General features: G+C 39.6%; 2 protein-coding genes across 3 annotated transcripts in view; both read left to right on the top strand.

Moving 5' to 3' along the window:
• The first annotated feature begins 3,148 nt into the window (after positions 1 to 3,148).
• Positions 3,149 to 11,948, top strand: HAUS3 (HAUS augmin like complex subunit 3). Of its 2 annotated transcripts, none has more exons than XM_068188500.1 (6): positions 3,149 to 3,282; positions 4,405 to 4,455; positions 4,918 to 5,946; positions 6,999 to 7,435; positions 9,059 to 9,287; positions 10,599 to 11,948. In XM_068188500.1, exons 3-6 carry the CDS (start codon positions 5,032 to 5,034, stop codon positions 10,863 to 10,865), a joined length of 1,848 nt encoding a protein of 615 aa, XP_068044601.1. In that variant the 5' UTR covers positions 3,149 to 3,282; positions 4,405 to 4,455; positions 4,918 to 5,031; the 3' UTR covers positions 10,866 to 11,948. The 2 variants fall into 2 exon arrangements, with proteins under 2 accessions (XP_068044601.1, XP_068044600.1); XM_068188499.1 differs by lacking the exon at positions 3,149 to 3,282 and adding an exon at positions 4,169 to 4,273.
• POLN (DNA polymerase nu) overlaps positions 11,619 to 17,334 on the top strand; it is a 91,007-nt gene continuing 85,291 nt past the window's right edge. The window contains exons 1-3 of the mRNA XM_068188502.1: positions 11,619 to 11,757; positions 13,435 to 13,569; positions 16,600 to 16,661. Of these exons, the coding sequence (XP_068044603.1) occupies positions 13,449 to 13,569; positions 16,600 to 16,661 (183 nt within the window). The 5' untranslated portion in view covers positions 11,619 to 11,757; positions 13,435 to 13,448. The remainder of the gene's footprint in view (positions 11,758 to 13,434; positions 13,570 to 16,599; positions 16,662 to 17,334) is intronic.

Genomic DNA, 17,334 nt, shown 5'->3' with positions numbered 1-17,334 from the left:
CTGCTCCTAGAATGGAAAAAAAGGGTAAGGTAAGCCTTAATGATGTTTTGACTGAACACAACCAAAAAAAATAATCAGAGGAAAACAATCTTGACCCAAAAGGAGCTGCAAAAGCAAAAGCTAAAGCACACGGGTCTGAGGTTGGGTGGGGAAAGGGGCTGTTAGAAATTGTGATGATATGTTTGTAGAAGGCTGTTGTTTAATCTCTGCCCTAAGAGCTGATGGATGGTCTAACAGATGAAAATTTGTTTCTCTTCAGAGGCTTGTTCTTTTGAAATGACAATTTTAAGTGCACAGTGTTCTGTGCACTTAAATATTTCAATTCTAGCCTGAATTCCTATGCCAGCAGGGATTATGAGATCATGCTGTCTGTCAACTCCTCTTTTGTCCATCTGTTCCTCTCCTCCTTTTCTTGATAACTTCTGGACCTCCTGACTAATTTTCACCAAATTTGACAAAGCAGAGATAGAATGGAGCCTGCAATTAATAATCCATGATGAAAACTTTCATGGAAATTCCATGTCTGCATAGAAAGAAAAATAAATTATTTCCTGCATTGAACATGGCCAAATGGAGATCTTCCCTGTTTTCAAGAGGTGGCCACTGGCCAGCATGGACATAGCTCCAAACCTACAGAATGAGCATGTAGTGCTGCTTTCCCAGGTGAACAGATGGGGACATAGGTTTTGGGAAAGGCCACAAAGGAGGTAGGAGATCATAGCTGTGTGAGTCTGGAAAGAGGGAGAGGAAGCAGTCACACAGGGAACTGAAGGCATGAGTTGCAGCAATCCAGCCAGACAATTTGATAGACAAAAGACAGGCAAACTTTTATCAGATGTATTTGTGGACTTCATTGGCAGAGCTGCCTTTGGACAGCAGAATTTTAGGAATTTTTCTAGGTGTTTAAATTTTGCTTTTATGCAGGCATTTTCTACATAAGTTACACTGATATTTATTAAAAAGCCCCAAAACGCCAAACCACAACACTGTGAAGCACACGTCTGCAAAATACCACTGTAGGAGAAGTTAATTTTGGTGCAAGTAACTGACTGAACTGAAACAGCAGAGCATTATGAAATAAGCTGGTGAATGCTTTTGTTCCTTCCCTGTCGGACAGACACAATGCACTTTATCTGCAAGATGATTTGAAAACTTCAGCCAGCCTAAATTGCAGCTGCAGATCAGACTGTAATCTGATGGGGAGGAATTCAACACTACAGCTCTTTTTTGCCCAAGAGAACTCACTGCCAGGTCAGGGTTTAGTCTAAAAATGTCTTGCACAGACCACATTATACCAGAAACCATCGTTCTGCACTTTGCAAGTGATACAGGTGCTGATTTTAATCAAAAAAGCCTAATGTGAGCTTGCCTTAGCTGTGCTAAGCTGCAAGGTTGCTCATTTCCCTGTGTTGGTTCATTTGAACAATTGCATTAAGTGAGATTAGAGAAGCTGCACATTTAGGACAAGTAGTGGGAGGGCTCAACCACCCACATATGGACTGGGTCAATGCTTCATCAGGGTGAAATGTAGAGATAACACTTCTGGATACAATAAATTATTTCTTTTTAGAATAACTGGCCCTATGGACCACAACAAAAAGAAATGTCATTCTGAATTTAGTCTTCAGCAGTGCAGAGGATCTAATTCAAGAGCTATTAGTGGGTGAGCTGCTCAATAGTAGCAAACACAATATAATTAAACTTAACACTAAGATGAATGCAAGACAAATAAAGCAGAGAGATACTCAATTTTAAGAAAATTACTTATGCAAAAATGGGGAAAAATGCCAAAAAAACCCTAAATGAGCAGTTCCAAACCAAGATGCCTGCAAACATCCATAAGGCTTCAAAACATAGTTCTAGAAGCCAAGGTAAAATGTCTGACATAAATAGAAAAACATGGCATAAACCTCCCCCCTTGTATGAGTCAATGAGGAATTTAATAAGGCTATTGCAAGGCACACGGGGAAGCCCAGGAAAATGTGGCATGTGAAATGTAAAGAGGAAGTGAAGACGGCTAAACTCAAGGAGTGGCCGCTAAAGGATGCTCAGAGGGTTAGTGACAAGTTTACATGACGCTCGTTTGAGCCTTTGCACTGCAGAGGTCCCACAATCTGTGGCAAGAGCTTTCTGGTAATTTCACTGGCAGTAGCAGCCAAAAAGCCAAGAAAATGGGGAGCATTGTAAGGAAGGCACTGGAAATGAGGATTCCATTGAAAACCTTGGTACGCCCATGCCCTGAGGACTCTGTGCAGTCTCGTCTCTGCACCCTGAGCAAGGCACAGCGATGCTGTAAAAGGCTCAGAGGAAAATGTTGGGAACTACGTGGGGAACGGAGCACCGGCTCTACAGAGGCCGAATTCTGGGACTCTCCAAACTGGAGAGGAGAAAGCTGAAGGAAAATGCTCTGGGGCTTTGTAAATTGCCATGAATACCACAGGTAAGGTACATGCAGAGGTGGCAGTGACCAAATCCTGAAGCGCTAGTACCAGGAATAATTTGATGCATTTTAGAGCGAGCTATGAGACAATTGGAAAGTGACTTTTCAAGCAGCACTTAACAAGGTTCTGGGATGCTGCCTTGTGAAGTTATGTGCCAGCATGCTCACAGAGGTCATAAAGTACATAAAGCCCGTGAGCTACCAGAGGGACTAAGCAGGGGTGGAAACCAGCAGCACAGTAACATTGGGTACGGATGGCGAAGTGCCCGTCGCCAGCCATGTCTGGGCTTCAAGGAAGCTGAAGGGCACAGCGGTCAAAGGTGGACGACATCAATTGCGCTCAGGTCTGTCCCATCCTCCCCTTCCCGTGTGCTGGGCAGGGGGGGCCGCGGGGAGCCGCGGGGAGGACGGGCCTGAGGGGCGCTGAGGGGCCGGACCCAGCCACGCCGCCCCAGGCGAGCGCCCTGAGGGAAGCGCGGCCCGGCTGGGGGAGCCCCGCCCACATGACGTCACCGGCGAGCGGGCCGGGCGCGAGGCCCCGTGGGCGGGGCGGGCGCGCGCGCAGGCGCGGTGCGGGGAGCAGGGCGGGGACACCGCGCGCGCGGCGGGCGGTTCGAGCTGCGGGCGCTCCCCTCAGCCCGAGCCTCCCCTCAGCCTTCCCCGAGTCTTCTGTCAGCCCTCCCTCGGCCTTCCCGCCGCCGCCCCTTGCCCTCCCTCAGCCTCCCCTCCGCCTTCCCTCTCCATTCCCTCAGCCCTCCCTGAGGCTCCTTTCAGCCCTCCCGCCATTTCCCGCCTCGCTCCCCTCCCCTCGGGCCGCCGCTGCGGCAGAGCAGAGCGCTGGGGTGAGTATGGAGCTGTGCTGCGGGCTCGGGACTCGCTCCCGGCGGGACGGGATCAGCCGCCGCCACCGCGTCCCCGCTCCCCTCCGACCTCTCGTCCCGGCCGGGGTCCCTGTGTGGCTGGCGGCCGCGGCCGTCCCGGGGGCGGGACGTGGCCCTCGAGGGCCCCGCTTGTGCGGCCCGCGCGGGGACGGGCGTCGCGGGGGCTCCCTCAGGGCTCCAGAGCTGTTGCTTGTGGTGTTTGAAGGCAGTGGCAGTGCCGTGGTGGCCCGGCGTGCCCGCGCACAGGACTGTGTGGGGACCCTTTTTTTCAGAGAATCACAGAAGCAGTAAGGTTGGAAGGGACCTTTGGGGACCATCCAGTCCAACCTCCTGCAGGGTCACCTGGAGCAGGTTACCCAGGAACGCGTCCACGTTGTTTTGGAATGCCTCCAGAGAGGGCGATTTCACGACCTCTCCGGGCAGCCTGTTCCGGTGCCCTGCCACGCTCAACGTAAAGTTCGAGCTCATGTTAAAGTCAAACTTCTTGTGTTACACTTTATGGCCGTTACTCCTTGTCAGTGGGCACCACTGAAGAGAGTGCGGCAGCATCCTCTTGGTACCCATATTGATGTATTTTGAGGACAGCCCTTTTAAGCACGGAGGGCAGAGGACGCTTGGAGCTCTGCCCTGTGACACGAAACTCGAGCAACATTCTGTGTCATCTGCAGTCTCTGAGCTAAGTCAGACACATGGGGAGCTTAGAGGAATGGCTTTACTTGTTCAGTGCTCCAGGCTGGCACAGGGGGTTCTCAGGTGAAATGTATGTTTTAGAAACAAAGTGTTAATTAATATCAAACTAAAAAAAAGTCTCTTACCAGAGTATTGGAGTATTGCAGACAAGGCTTCCTGACTGTTGATAACTTATCCTATATCCTTTGCTGTCTGTTACATGTGCTATAGGATTCCAAATTTGTCTGCTAGGAAACAGAAAAGCAGCAAACTCCCTTTTCTTGTAAATTGTGACCGTTTTCACAAGAGTATTTTTACACTGATTTTCATTTTATTTTTTTATAATCGATCAAAAAATCTGCAGTTTTATGTTGAGGTATTTATATGTTAAAGTATTTCTTGTTCCATTTTCAGAGTAAACTTTAAAACAAAGGTTTAGAAGACAAGATTCTCCTTGCTGTTGAGGTAAAAAACTCCTTATAGTCAAGATCTTGAAGTGCAGTGTAACATCACTGTAGATTTGTTTTTAGAACAAACTGAAAACTGATAATTTTGGAAGATTTAAAATAATTGTGGGTGGTTTTTAAATGAATATGCAGGAAACCATGTAAATAAAATCACTTTTGCAGGCCAATGAATTGCTCAATATTAACACCTATTACTTTTAAATGAATGATACTGTACTGTTACCATAATAAGTTTATGTGAATTAAGGAAAAACATAAGTGCTTGCAATGATCTGGGATGTAATTGATAAAAAGATATGTCTTGATTTGATCAACAAAATATGTTAAATATCTGAAATTAAAATTGGTTTCTAGTCTTTGAATATCCACTTTAATCCAACAGCGTTCAGGGTTTTTGGTTTGTGGTTTTTTTTTTTTTTTTTTTTTTTTTGTGATCTGACACTTCCTTTTTCCTGTGCAGACTCTTTTTATTAAAATACTGAATATTCCTTTTAAATGGCAAAAAAATTAAAGCTGGAATAATACCCTAGACTTTTGTATTTGGATCTTTTCTGCTTACAAAAATATTTTCATCATGAGCTGTGGAAAGGATTTTGTGGAAACTCTTAAAAAAATTGGATATCCAAAGGCTGATGAGCTTAATGGAGAAGATTTTGACTGGATGTTTGAGTCTTCAGAAGACAAATCATTTTTGGAGTGGTTTTGTGGAAACATAAATGGGCAGCATGTGGTATCTGAAGAAGAACTGCAAGATTTTGATCATCTTCTCCAGAGTGGTAAGCCTGTTTTGGAAGGAAATGCACTGGATGAAGTCCTTAAAACCTTGGAGCCCATGGGTTCAACGAACAGTAGCCAAGAGGAGGACAGTGAAGAAGTGAAGAAATTAGAGGATGAGCTTCAAGCTCTTCAGAAGTTAAAAGACCTTCAAATTCATCGGCATAATAAGCTGCAGCTGTTGGTTACTACAAACAGCCACTTGTTACAAACATTCCAAAGCAGAGAGAAAGAAGCACTGAAGGATTGGAAAGAAGGACTGGAAGTGTTTACTGCAGCAAATAATAAGCTTGACAATGAACTACAGTCTCTTATAGCTGCAGTGAAAGAGTTTGCCTCTTTCTTCACTGCTTCAGATTCAGAACGAGGGTCGGATGCACATCCAATGTTTTTTTCCCAACTTTCTTTGGACAGATACTTGTCTGTGGAAGAACAAAACACTGCAGCACTTACATCACACATAAAAAAGCTTTTTTATGAAGGTGTATCTAAATGCGCTGAAAATACACATGAAGGCAGCTTTCGACTTGAAGATTTAATCAAGCAAGTCCCTTTTGATGAGGCTAATGAAGTTTGTGAAGAGAGGCACGAGATAGCCAGGCTCCAGGCAGCGTATATTTGTGGTCAGAACCAGCTAATTCAGCTGCAAGCTGAAGAGGAGGGCATGAATTCAGCTATCCGGTGTGCAGAGAGCCTGCTGCAGTCCTCAGACAAGGTAAGGCACAAAAAGTGATAGACGGTACTGCAGTTTTAAACAGACAGGCAAATTCCACTGGATCTAGTGAAAGGAATTGCTGAGTTACTGTTATTTCAATTGTTTTATGTAGTGAAATTTTAATGAAGTTTTAGTCTTGCTCACAAAACGGCTCTTGTGAAATATCTTCAGTTTCCATAGTTAGAAGTTCTTCAGTGTGGTAGAGTACCTTTAATTCTACTTTCCAGCATTACTACCTTTAAAATCTTAGAATTTATAGCATCTTTCTAGTTTAGTTTAACTTTGAATTTTCAAATTAGAACTGGCTCTTTGTACAGTAAACAGTATCTTAGCTTTGGTTGCAATTTTGTGGTCTCAGGGAGCCAATGTGATAAATTTATTCCTGTTTGTATTGCATAGCATAAGCTTAAAAAGTTTTAGTTCACCCACTTGGAAACTCAAGTATTTGTACCAAATAAATGAATCTGATAGTTGAAGGCCCAGAAGTCTCTCAACAAGTGAGTGACAGGCAGATGTGGTTAGTGGAATTTGTGAAGAAATCATAATGAAAGGAAAGGTATTTGCTTATGCCAGTTGTGGAATAACTTGAGGCATCATGTCAGTTTGTTTATTTTCATTTATGGATGACTAGTATACAGGACTTGATTGATTAGGGTAATTTGAAAAAGATTGATTCTGCCAGCAGTGTTGATATCTGACTGAGTATAAAACAATGTTTGCTTGTGAAGTATGTTTGCTTGTGAGATTTCAGTTAGGCATGCTTGAAATAGGTGCTAGGTAAAATGCAGCTCTTTCATTTTTAACCCAATTAACTGTTTCCTGACCCTGTGATAAAAAGAAATTACTTTTTACTGAAATATGTTTATTGTCTACTTTGTTCATCTGTATTTGCATAATTTGGTAAAATTCTGTAAAACTACTTGTAGAGTTTTCATTTAACTTTTTAGCCAAATGTAACATAAGTACATAAGTCTTATATAAACTGAAGAAATCTTTGGGAGGTGGCTTGGCAGGAACCATGAAGAAATACACAAATATTTTGTTTTATGCAGGATATTGGACAACAGGAAAACATTGATGCTAAAATATCTAGTTTAAGTGCTGAAATTTCAGCACTTAAACAAGATATAGCTCAGATAAATAATGAAGAGCTGCTTCCCCTTCTTAAGAAGAAAGCACAACTTGTGACTGCACCAGTGGTGAAAGAATACTTAGATCACCAAATTGCTCGACAGGACTGTTATGCTGCAATTCAAGATAAAATCGGCAGGCATTTGATAAGACAGAAAACATCATTTGAACTTATTCAACTGGCCTGTGAAATGGAGATGAAGAAACACCAGGAGATCAGCTGCCAACTTGAGAATTTGGTAGAATCTCTGAAACAAAGCACTGATGAGTTACAGCAGAGACTACAGGTGATAGCTGAACAAACTGAACAAGCAAAGCCAAGGAGCACTATTAGTTCAGAGGATGGTTTATCTTGCAGGTAAGTATTATAGTCACTTTTGGACTTGGACTTTCTTTGAAATAATACTGGGGAGATGAAGGCTCAGGCAAGGTAAGCCTTGCCTGCTGCCAAGTTCTTACTTACTTGCTGTAGCTAATTAGAATTTTGAATTTTCAAGAACTGAAGCTTTCAAGATGTGAAACTTGTTTCTTCCATGTCCTTTGAACTTCTTTTCAGGTTTGCCTGAGGAAAAACTGTTCAAACAACAGTCTTTTTAATATAGCTGAAGCATTCCTAATTAATATCCATAACATGAAGAATGTTTAAACCCAAGCCTGTCTTATCTAGCACCTCCTGATACTCTAGAGGTATAGATGTTAATAGCAGTGATTTCCCAGGCTCTGTGCACGGCCTCATCTGCTGAGCCCACAAAAACCCCCCGTGTGGTAGGAGAGAGGAATGACTCCTTCGGACTATGAAATGTGTTTAGCTCCTTTTTACTGCTTGATTTGCCATCTGGTTTGAGTGTCCTGGCATCCATGTAGGAGTCTGGTTTTTCACTATCTAAATAATTAAGTCTCCTTAAAGTTCAGGTGATAGAATTAAGGATGTGTGCTGTGCTGCTCTTCCATCAAGACTAAACCTTTTGATGAGATAAATTGTATAATTATAGGTGTGTTACTGTAAGACTTTTCCTCCTTCTTTGGAATGGTGCTTTAAGTGTTTGTTTTTTTTAATATTTGATAAGTGATAGCTGAGTATGGTTAGGCACAATGAATAACTGGTAGAATTAGGCAGTATTAATTGTACTCCTATTGTGTGTTTGTGTCAGCCTGTTAAATTTTTGTTCAGGTTTATTATAAAGTCTCCAAATCACTGAATGGTTCTGGCTACTTTTTTTTTTTTTTTTTGATAAAGGGAAGGCAAGTTGAAAGAATTAAAAACATTATAGGGTTTGTAAACAGAAGACACTTGAAAGACATTCAGTTACTTCTGAAATATAGTTCCTTCTCTTAATAAAGCCAGACAGATTTTATATTAGCTCCTGAAGATTTTCTTATGCAGAGGTGGTAGTAACATTTGGACTACGTAATGTTGTCTGTAATCATATTAGGCCCGTTCCTGATGCAGTGTAAGGGTACACTTTGCTATAGTGTGTAATGCTGTCTTTTGCATGACTTGTAACTCATTGGAGAATTTCTTAGCAGTCTCTTCATAGGGAGATAGAAAACAGGAAACAATTCATTAAGCTTGAAAATGTTACAAAGATTGTTCTTATTTCTCATTGGCCATTGAAGTCTGCTTTCATTCAGCACTTAAAAAAATCCATCTTACTTTGCAGCTCTTGAAATATCAGGAGATAGTTAGCAAAACCACACTGTCAACTTCTCTTTGCATTCATGATGTACTTACTAACTGTTACTTCAGTATTTCATTTCTGCTAATTTGATATTGAAATATTTTGGATTCCTATTAATCACTACTATATATAGATGGAATCCTGAAATCAGTGGGAGATATAGCAGTTTTGTAAAAGTGTCCTCAGCAGAACTTAGCTTACTTATCCTCTGACTTCTCAACACAGACATGTTCTCTTAACTAATGATGATAGAATGCTTAGGAAAGTTAAAATATTTATGTGTCTAACTTCACTTGTTACAGGCTGTATCAGCTCCTGGAAGGAGGAAGTAAAAAACAACAATTGTTTAAAACATACAAAAGCCTGGAGCAGATGGCTCAGAAGTTGAAGCAGGACTGTGCTGCAGTAGAAGATCAGCTGACAGCATCTGCTCGAGAGCAGGCTCTCCTTTTGTCCAACCTGGAAGGGGATGTGGATGCCCTTCATGGTGCTCTCTATTGTGGAACAAATCAGATACAGCTCCGGAGTCCGGTAAGCCCTTCGTGGTTTTTTTCAAATGACTGCATTGTGTGTCATGTTCTTTTACTGCTAAAAGTATAGTGTGAAGGCTCTAGACATGCAAACTGTCCCCACTAATTAGCAACCAATTTATTAACATAATGATGATGGATGTTGAACATTTACATTGTTCTTGGCTAATGCTGGATTTCTTGTAAATGCTGGCAGGTAATAATTTTTTGGTTTCTGAGCAAACCGTTGCATCTAAATGAATTTCTTTCAAAGGCATGTCCAGTCCTTCATTCCTGTAAGCTTGTGGTGTGGGAGATCCTTTGTCTGGGTAGGGTGCCACTGGAAAATTCATTTAAGTTGCTTTTCATTTTATATGGGCTTTGTCTCCTGTTATCGCTAAGACCCCAGTAGTATGGTTTGGCCCCTTAAAAGCCTGGCCATGGATGGGTCATTTGGACAAAATAAAAATACCAGAATTTTGAAGGACAGTTGTAGTAGGACAATCCTACTACACAGCTCTCAGGTATAACGTTTAGAACATCTTTTAAATGGGAACAGGGTTTGTTAAATGCACTTTGTTATGGTTTTGAAGTCTTTGTAGATACCTCAAAAATGCATCAAGGGAAATCTTCTGTTACATAATACTTTCTTGGTTAATTACATAAAAATATATTTAACAGTCATCTGTCAAATGAATTTACAGCATACAGCACAGTTTGTATTTAAAAATGAGACTGTAATTGGAACAGTATATTTAGAGACTGCATTTTTAAAATCAAATACCTTCCTACTGATTTAAGTTACTTCTTAAAACATGACATCTCATTCTACTGCTACTGTTTCTCAAGAAAAGTAATTCCTTTAATAAGGAAATAATGTGCAAGTAGATGATTAGTCTGCTTATACTGAGCTATCACAAGAATGCCAGCTGGGAAAGTTATGTCTGGTATTTAATGATTTAATTGTAAAATTGATTTGGCTTTTTGTTGTGCTTTTTTTCTGTTTGTTTGTTCCCTTTTAAGATTTGACTAGCAATGAGGACTTGTAATTGATAGAGAATATAATTCACTCATGTCTCTAGGTCAGGTTCAGATTCTTATAGTCTGGTCAACAAGTAAATGAAATTACATTTGCATAATATGAGTTCTGTTACATGGAGCTCCAAAATTACATACATTGAATGGAATCCCTTTTCTTTGTTTCTGTTTTTTTGTGATTATTTTTTTATTACAAACAAATGTCTTTCCAAAGCAAAAACCTTTCATATTTCTAGTTCAGCTAGTATATTAACAATAGAAAAGTAATAATTTTTTGTCTTTTATTTTTTGTTAGGAACTTAATGAGCAGTTTCACCAACTGGAAGTGGATATAGATGAACTAAATCGTCTCCTTAAGGATCTGGTTGCTGATTTGAAGTCGAAGAGAAGTTTTTTAGAGTCCAATAGGCTGCTTCAGATGGAAAGAGACTTGTATGTGTATTTTTTCAAAGATGAAGAGCAGTTGAAAGAGATGGTAGAAAAGCTTGAGCAGCAGTCTCAGGCTAAAGCCAGTGGTCTGGAAGATGAGAATTTCACAACCAGTGCAGTTCTTAATGTCTAAACAGCAGTGTACTCTTAAGAAAGGAAAATGCTAATGTAAACTGTCTACAAGTTTATGGAATAATAAGAATTAGCTTGTCAAGGCTGACACTTACCTGTCACTGCAGTGAATCTTAACTGCCACTGTTACCAGCTGAGACTGTGTGCTGCTTTGGGGCTTCTTCTGCCTGCTGAATTCAATCCCAGTTTGGTCAGAACTCTTGGATATGCAGTAATTGTTGGTTATTTGAAAGAAGTATGTTCAGGCTGCTCTTCTGCTGGCCTGTGTGTTCATTTCTGCTGCACACAGCATAGCATCAATAGGAACGTGAATCCTTGAGTTAAGTTTTTTTGCATGCTAAGAACTTTTTGGACTGCAAAATGAATGTGGAGAAGGCATTCCAGATTTTGGAACAAGGATGTAATGTGCTCATAGTGAAGAGGAGAGCTCTCAAAGGCAGCAGATATTCCGTGCTTGTTTCCCTTACAGTTCTTCTAAGAAGACTTGGTTTTGTTAGAAATGTGCTGGAATATGTACCAGAATCTGTTTTAACTACCAAGACCATCTGTTTTAAGACCATTTTAATATTTCTTAATTTAACTTATGGCCTATCTTCTCCACTGAAAACAGTCTATACTTATTGTGGCTTGTCGGTGAACAAGAATTTAAAATTTATCTTTTGTACTTCTGAGTTTGCCTTATGATTTATCATGATAGGCATGTCAATTCAGAGTGCTGATGCTTTCATACTTGTGCTTTCATGTGCATTGTTAGCCCCTTTATCAAATTTTTATATAGATTCCTAATATACCAATGGAACTGAATAGGCTTTTATAGTATGATAACTTCCAGTCTTTTATATTTTGATGGGATCAGCTGTGCTTGCTTTCAAGCACTGTACATATTGATGGTGGTTAGTGTATTGGTTTAAATTCAGTAACAGTAGTCTTAAAACTATTTTGATGGCACACTTTTAACTTCTATGTGATTATAACTTATTTGTAAATGTGTAATTTTTTTTAGCTTACTGGTTGGATGTCTTTATGTCTGGATTTCATGCTGCTTAACTCTTTACTTTGTGTATATTATTAAATGCCAAACTCTATCAATTCAGTTCAGTGTGGTTAATATTTATGGTGAATCTGTGTGGGTTTTTCTAGACCTGTTCTCAGGCGTGGTGTCTTTATATTTTGTATTTTGATCTGGCCCTGGGGCTGTGACTGCTGCTTCCCAGCCTGAGAAGTCAGGGAGCATTTTAACCCTGTGTAGGAAAGAAGTGTTGCTCTTAGGCATAGAAGTTAGGAGTTGAGTGCAGGGAAGGATTGTACTTCTGACTCGTGGAATATCAGGGAAAAGAAAGCCATTCCACCTGTCACCCTTTCCTTCACATGCTTACTAATAAGAACTAGATGGATATAGCCAGTGCTAATGCAGCATGATGGATGTTCCTCTTTGAATTGGATGCAATTATTTGCACTTGTAAGTATTAAAAGTTGCAATGTACCTGTGGTCTTGAGCCAAGAAAAATATTTCTGTGTAGGCAGAGGAACTGTTTGCTGATGGTTAAGTTTGACAGTGTGCTCATGTACTGGATCTAGTGGGAGAAGACCAGAGTAACAGGACTCTAGCTACCCACTTGTATAGGAATAGTTGAGTGAACAGCAGGTTTTGGTAGAGTGATTGATTTGTACACCTTGGATCCTTAAGTATTTTTTTAAATGTTGGATGTTTCTCTTGTGTTTGTGTCAAGTTTTACACATTCTTCTGGTCTAACTGTAAAACAGCAGCAAGTCATCAGTGTGGACACTGTGATTCTCCAGAGTGTGTTGTACCTAAGGATTCTCCAAAATATTTTGTAGATATTACAAAATATGGCAGGTCAGCTGGAAAACGAGCTGCTTTTCTGAAAAGGATAACATTTACAACAACAGTAGCTGGGGTCAATGCTTGTAGAGACTATAAATGTTGCTGCCCAGTTTCTTAAATTGACAAGCTACAGTAGATATTTTAAAGCTACCAATATACAGCAGTATTTGAATGCATCAATTATACAAAATTTAAGGAAGTAGAGGTCTTTTATGATAAATATTTTCTGAAACAGCACATAACTAATGGCTGTATATTGTGATAGTATTGCTTGTTTCTTCAATCTTGTGTTGGCTTAATTTTGACAATTACTTGGAAGTTAATTATGTCTTTCCTGATAAAATCCAAACACTAGTAACAGTAACTGTAAGCACATGCTAGATACAGCCTAGTTTAAAGATGGAGGGGGGGAAAGTATCTCTGACATACATACTTGTTTTATTTGTCAGATTTTATTTTCTTTTAGTACAAGTTAGCTGTACTTAGGACTGCTGATTTTTTAATTGGTGTATTAAACCACTATTTCAAAGAGGTTTGTTTTATAAATTAGTATATTTTTATTTCCAATACAGTACTGATAGGCATGTCTGGGAGCAAATGTAGTTTTCCATTGAGAACGAATGGCTAAACATGTTCACTATATTTTGTCTTTAATTTCAACAGAATAAAAGTGAGAATTACTCATGGCCCTGATAAATTCCTAATTTGTGTGTTCTGTGTTTAGGTTTAACCTTAGAGATGGAGCAGTACATAGGATGTGAAATTTCTAAAGTGCCTTTATCTAATGTTGCTCAGAGGATTATGACAGCTTTGCAATCTATTCCTGTAGAAGCTCAGACTAACAGAGAAAATAACCAGAGTGAGTAAAATTTATCCTGTGTTTTTCTGTTGAAAAAATGAAACTCAACAGTATCAAACCTCTAGTCCCTGTTTTTAAATAGAGAAAAAGAAAAGGTGAGACTTTAGGTTTACAGGTTTAGAAGAGAAATTAAGCTGTAACTGTGACATTTGCTGGGACTTTGGGGATTCAATAATGTTATGTTAGTGCAAGGAATGGTACCACCAAATTAATTTTTTCTCCTTCTTTTCCTGTTATCTGATACAGAATTATATGGGAATTTCAAACTGTTCCTTAAGTACTACAATGTTGTAAATTAGATGCATACATTAACTTGACTCTGGACTGGATATTTCAAGATCACTGGAGGTACTAGGAACTTAACAAGAAACCTGTGAGCTCTCCAGACTCATGTCTGTCCTTAAAACACGTATTCATTAGCAGTGTGCTCCTTGTGAAATTCTTGGGGGAAGAGTGAACAAAAGTCCCAGTGAAAGAACAAATGCGGTAATGTTAAAAGTGCCTCAGCAGATGTGGAACATTGTGGACACTAGGGAGGTTTTGCAAGGTGCAGGTTTTATTCTCAGGTCTGTGCAAGTCACAGTCAGTCAAACTGGCTCTGGAAAGAAGTAGAAAGTTAAAGAGTTTTGCTTACTTTCAGTTGTCTGTTTTCTCCTGAGAACTAGATCCTGGAATATTATCTGATCAATAAGCTTTAAATCTAACATTTATTCCTGTGTACACCGTGGTTTTTGCATCTGCCGTTGTATATTATGGTTCAGGCTCCTCTTTCAGTAAAGTATTGGATCAGTGGAGCCTGGTGGTATAGCAGTGACAAAGGTAGTAGTTCATCACTGTGTAAATCAGTGATACACATTTAAAGAAATGTGGGATGAGTTAATTTTAAAATTTACATTGTATATGGTACATCTGATTTTATTGTATATGGTACATTGTATACATTGTGTATGGTACATCATGATTTTAAAGAATATTCAATTTCTTTTTAGCCTCAGTTTGATACTTTACTTCTCTTGCTACCTTGTCATTGCCTATACATATATATATTTATATACATATAAATATATATACGTGTATATATAGATATACATATAGCTTTAGTGTGGGTCTGTAAAAAGTTTACCTCTCTTAAAAATACAAAAACAACTGCAAACCTCTGATGTTAGTTGGTCTGTTTCAGACTGCATTGAACTCTTATTTTATAGATAGATTTTTAAATTTTTATTTCTACTTAATGGAAAAAATGTTTGTCTTTAGAAGGTAAATATTGGGCTCAGAACAAATATCTGCAATGTTGACCTAGTTGGTGAAATTCTGTGGTTATCCTGGCAGTGGAGCTCCAATCTTTCCATCAAGCCTTGAGGAGTTGGAAGGCAGGGACGGGTTTCTGCTGCCATCTGGTGATACTTTATCATAATTCTGAAACTGGAAGTTGCAGATCTCTTCAATGCCTGTCATACTGATTATTGTGTGCTGGAGGAGAGAAATGTAATCTTCATCACCTTCTCTGGGGATTGGATTTGTCAAGGAAAAGTGTCTAGTTGTAAAACAATTAAAAGCACTGAATGTAAACTCTGATATTACCATTCTTAATTTATTATCTCATTGTAAAAAGTGTTGAGAAAACAAAGGTAAAAGGTTTGAAGCTACAAACACAGCTGTGCCATATTGACTGTTCTAACAGCTTAGGTTAGAAGTTTGAGCTGGAGCTCAGTGTCTGATTATACACTTACACCAACATGCATAAATAAGCTTATTTTCTTCTGTAGACAAAGGTCTTGATTTGCCCAGACAAGTGTTTTTAAGAACAGTTCTAGTAAATTGAAATAAATCACCTTACACTTTGTTTGACTTTGGTCAACACCATTGTTTTGTTTCAGAAAGTATTTTGCTGCTGGTAACGCCAATTCATAGCTGACAGCAGCAGTTCACTGTTGTACTCAGTCTGGGGAGACAAAATACATACTTTACCTGTAAGATGTCTTTTGGCTGGACAATAAGATAATTGAGACATAAAGGAATCCTAACTAATTACAAACTCTGGAGACACCTGCACTTCAGGGGAGTTCTGTTTTTTCCTGTTCCTCTTTCTGTACCCACTGAGGTAATTACTGCTAGCCTGTTACCCCTGGCTCCTTCACTTGCATCTCCTCTTCTTGGGACTTGTGGACAGTGTTAAGGCAGAAAAGAAACACATGTCCTAGTGGTTTCACTTGCCATGGTGTGAGTCTGAGGCACATTTGCAAAAGCTTCTTGGAACTGCAGAATCTGTGCTTTCAGAGCTGTGGGCTAAAGGTCTCTGGCAGTTCAGTGGGGGCCCAGACTCCCAGCTGTGCTGTGCTCCGTGTCAGACCCAGCACTGGTGGCTGGCCTGCTTCTCGTGGCACTGTCACCTTATCTTCCTGTCAGTTTGTCAGGTCTGAGATCTCCTTGCTCTCTCTTACCTGGTCTTAAAATGCCTGTTGTATTGCAAGATGAGCAATGTGAAAAAATTATCCCCTGCAGGTGAAACGTGGTCAGTTTGTAAAACATGATATGCTAAACTCAAATACAAATATTTTTATCTTTATAGAACAAAGGTTTATGGAATACTACTGCCAAATTCCAAGAAAACAGTTAAGCTATGTAAAGTTTCTAGAGTTTGGATTTTCTTTTTTTTTTTTCCTTTGTGGTCATACCCCCAGCTTACAACCAAAATGAGTTGTGTTTTCTTGAAAGAGGCATATAATTACAAAATTATAGTAATGCTTCCTCTGAATTCAATGGGAAATATTTTTCTACTTTGTAGTGAATTTTAAGTAATTTTTTTCTTAATGGTGACAGAGCAGTCTTTTGCATATGCATATTTTGGAACCTGCAGGGCCCTATTAAGCACAAATACTAACTTGATAAATGGTTGTTGAGGGAAATTTTTTTACAGTTCTTTCAGGTTTGGTAAAAGTGTCAGTAATATAACCCTGTAGGAAGCCTAAGTTATATGGGGTGCTTGCAGATTCATTTGTATTGTAAATTGTTTCTTCTTTTTTAAAGGTATAGAGAAGACAAAGGGAATTAAACTAGGTGATAAGGATGCACATCTGAGAAATGAAAAGGCAAGCATTTTTTTAAGATTGAAAACTACTAAAAGCAATCTCCTTGTAGCAGGTTTGAAGCTACAGATGGGTTCTTTCATAACAAGCTTTATCATGATACATTTTATACAACCATAGTTCAGGTAACTTCCTCTGTCTTATTCTACTCTTGACCTAATTTACCTATGAGAGTCTGGACCCAACTTCTGTTCCCTTTTCACAGGAAGTTGGTATTTCATGACAGATTGATCAGAAATGAGGTTGCCACATTCAGACAGTCACCAGAGTTTAGAAATGTTCTCAGACTCCTGTTACTGAACAATCATAAGTGAGCTGATTGATATGAAAAATTACTTTGTATGAGGAAGCTTAATTTTGGGTTTAATATTTTCTCTGAATTTGGTTTGGTGTGCATGTGAGTGAGTGCCAGTGCAGAGTGGGAACAGGTAACTGTAGCAGCCCCAGCTCAGGCTTTGCTTGTAAAATCCATCGAGTTGATGGATGAGTTGCAGATGCTGCAACTAATCCCAGCTGCAAATTTCACAGCCTTCTGTACTCTCACTCTGGTGCATGTTACACACTTCAGTTCCATTCAGGTTGTTCAAGATGCAGAAAACTGATGCCTTGTGTGGAATGAGATAATTTCCTTCAAATTACACTGGCTTACAGGCACTTATGCAGCTGTGGGTGCACA

The sequence above is a fragment of the Anomalospiza imberbis genome, chromosome 4 (assembly GCF_031753505.1).
Source record: "Anomalospiza imberbis isolate Cuckoo-Finch-1a 21T00152 chromosome 4, ASM3175350v1, whole genome shotgun sequence".
Classification (NCBI taxonomy): domain Eukaryota; kingdom Metazoa; phylum Chordata; class Aves; order Passeriformes; family Viduidae; genus Anomalospiza; species Anomalospiza imberbis.
Note: the sequence above shows the minus strand (reverse complement) of the source record. Positions and strands in the feature narration are given on the sequence as shown.

What these genes read in the sequence shown, in the direction of transcription:
- HAUS3 (XM_068188500.1), top strand. Translation starts at nt 5,032, where the DNA reads ATGAGCTGTGGAAAGGATTTTGTGGAAACTCTTAAAAAAATTGGATAT. An exon ending in TGCTGCAGTCCTCAGACAAG is followed by an intron (nt 5,947 to 6,998) that starts GTAAGGCACAAA and finishes TGTTTTATGCAG; the next exon opens with GATATTGGACAACAGGAAAA. An exon ending in GAGGATGGTTTATCTTGCAG is followed by an intron (nt 7,436 to 9,058) that starts GTAAGTATTATA and finishes CACTTGTTACAG; the next exon opens with GCTGTATCAGCTCCTGGAAG.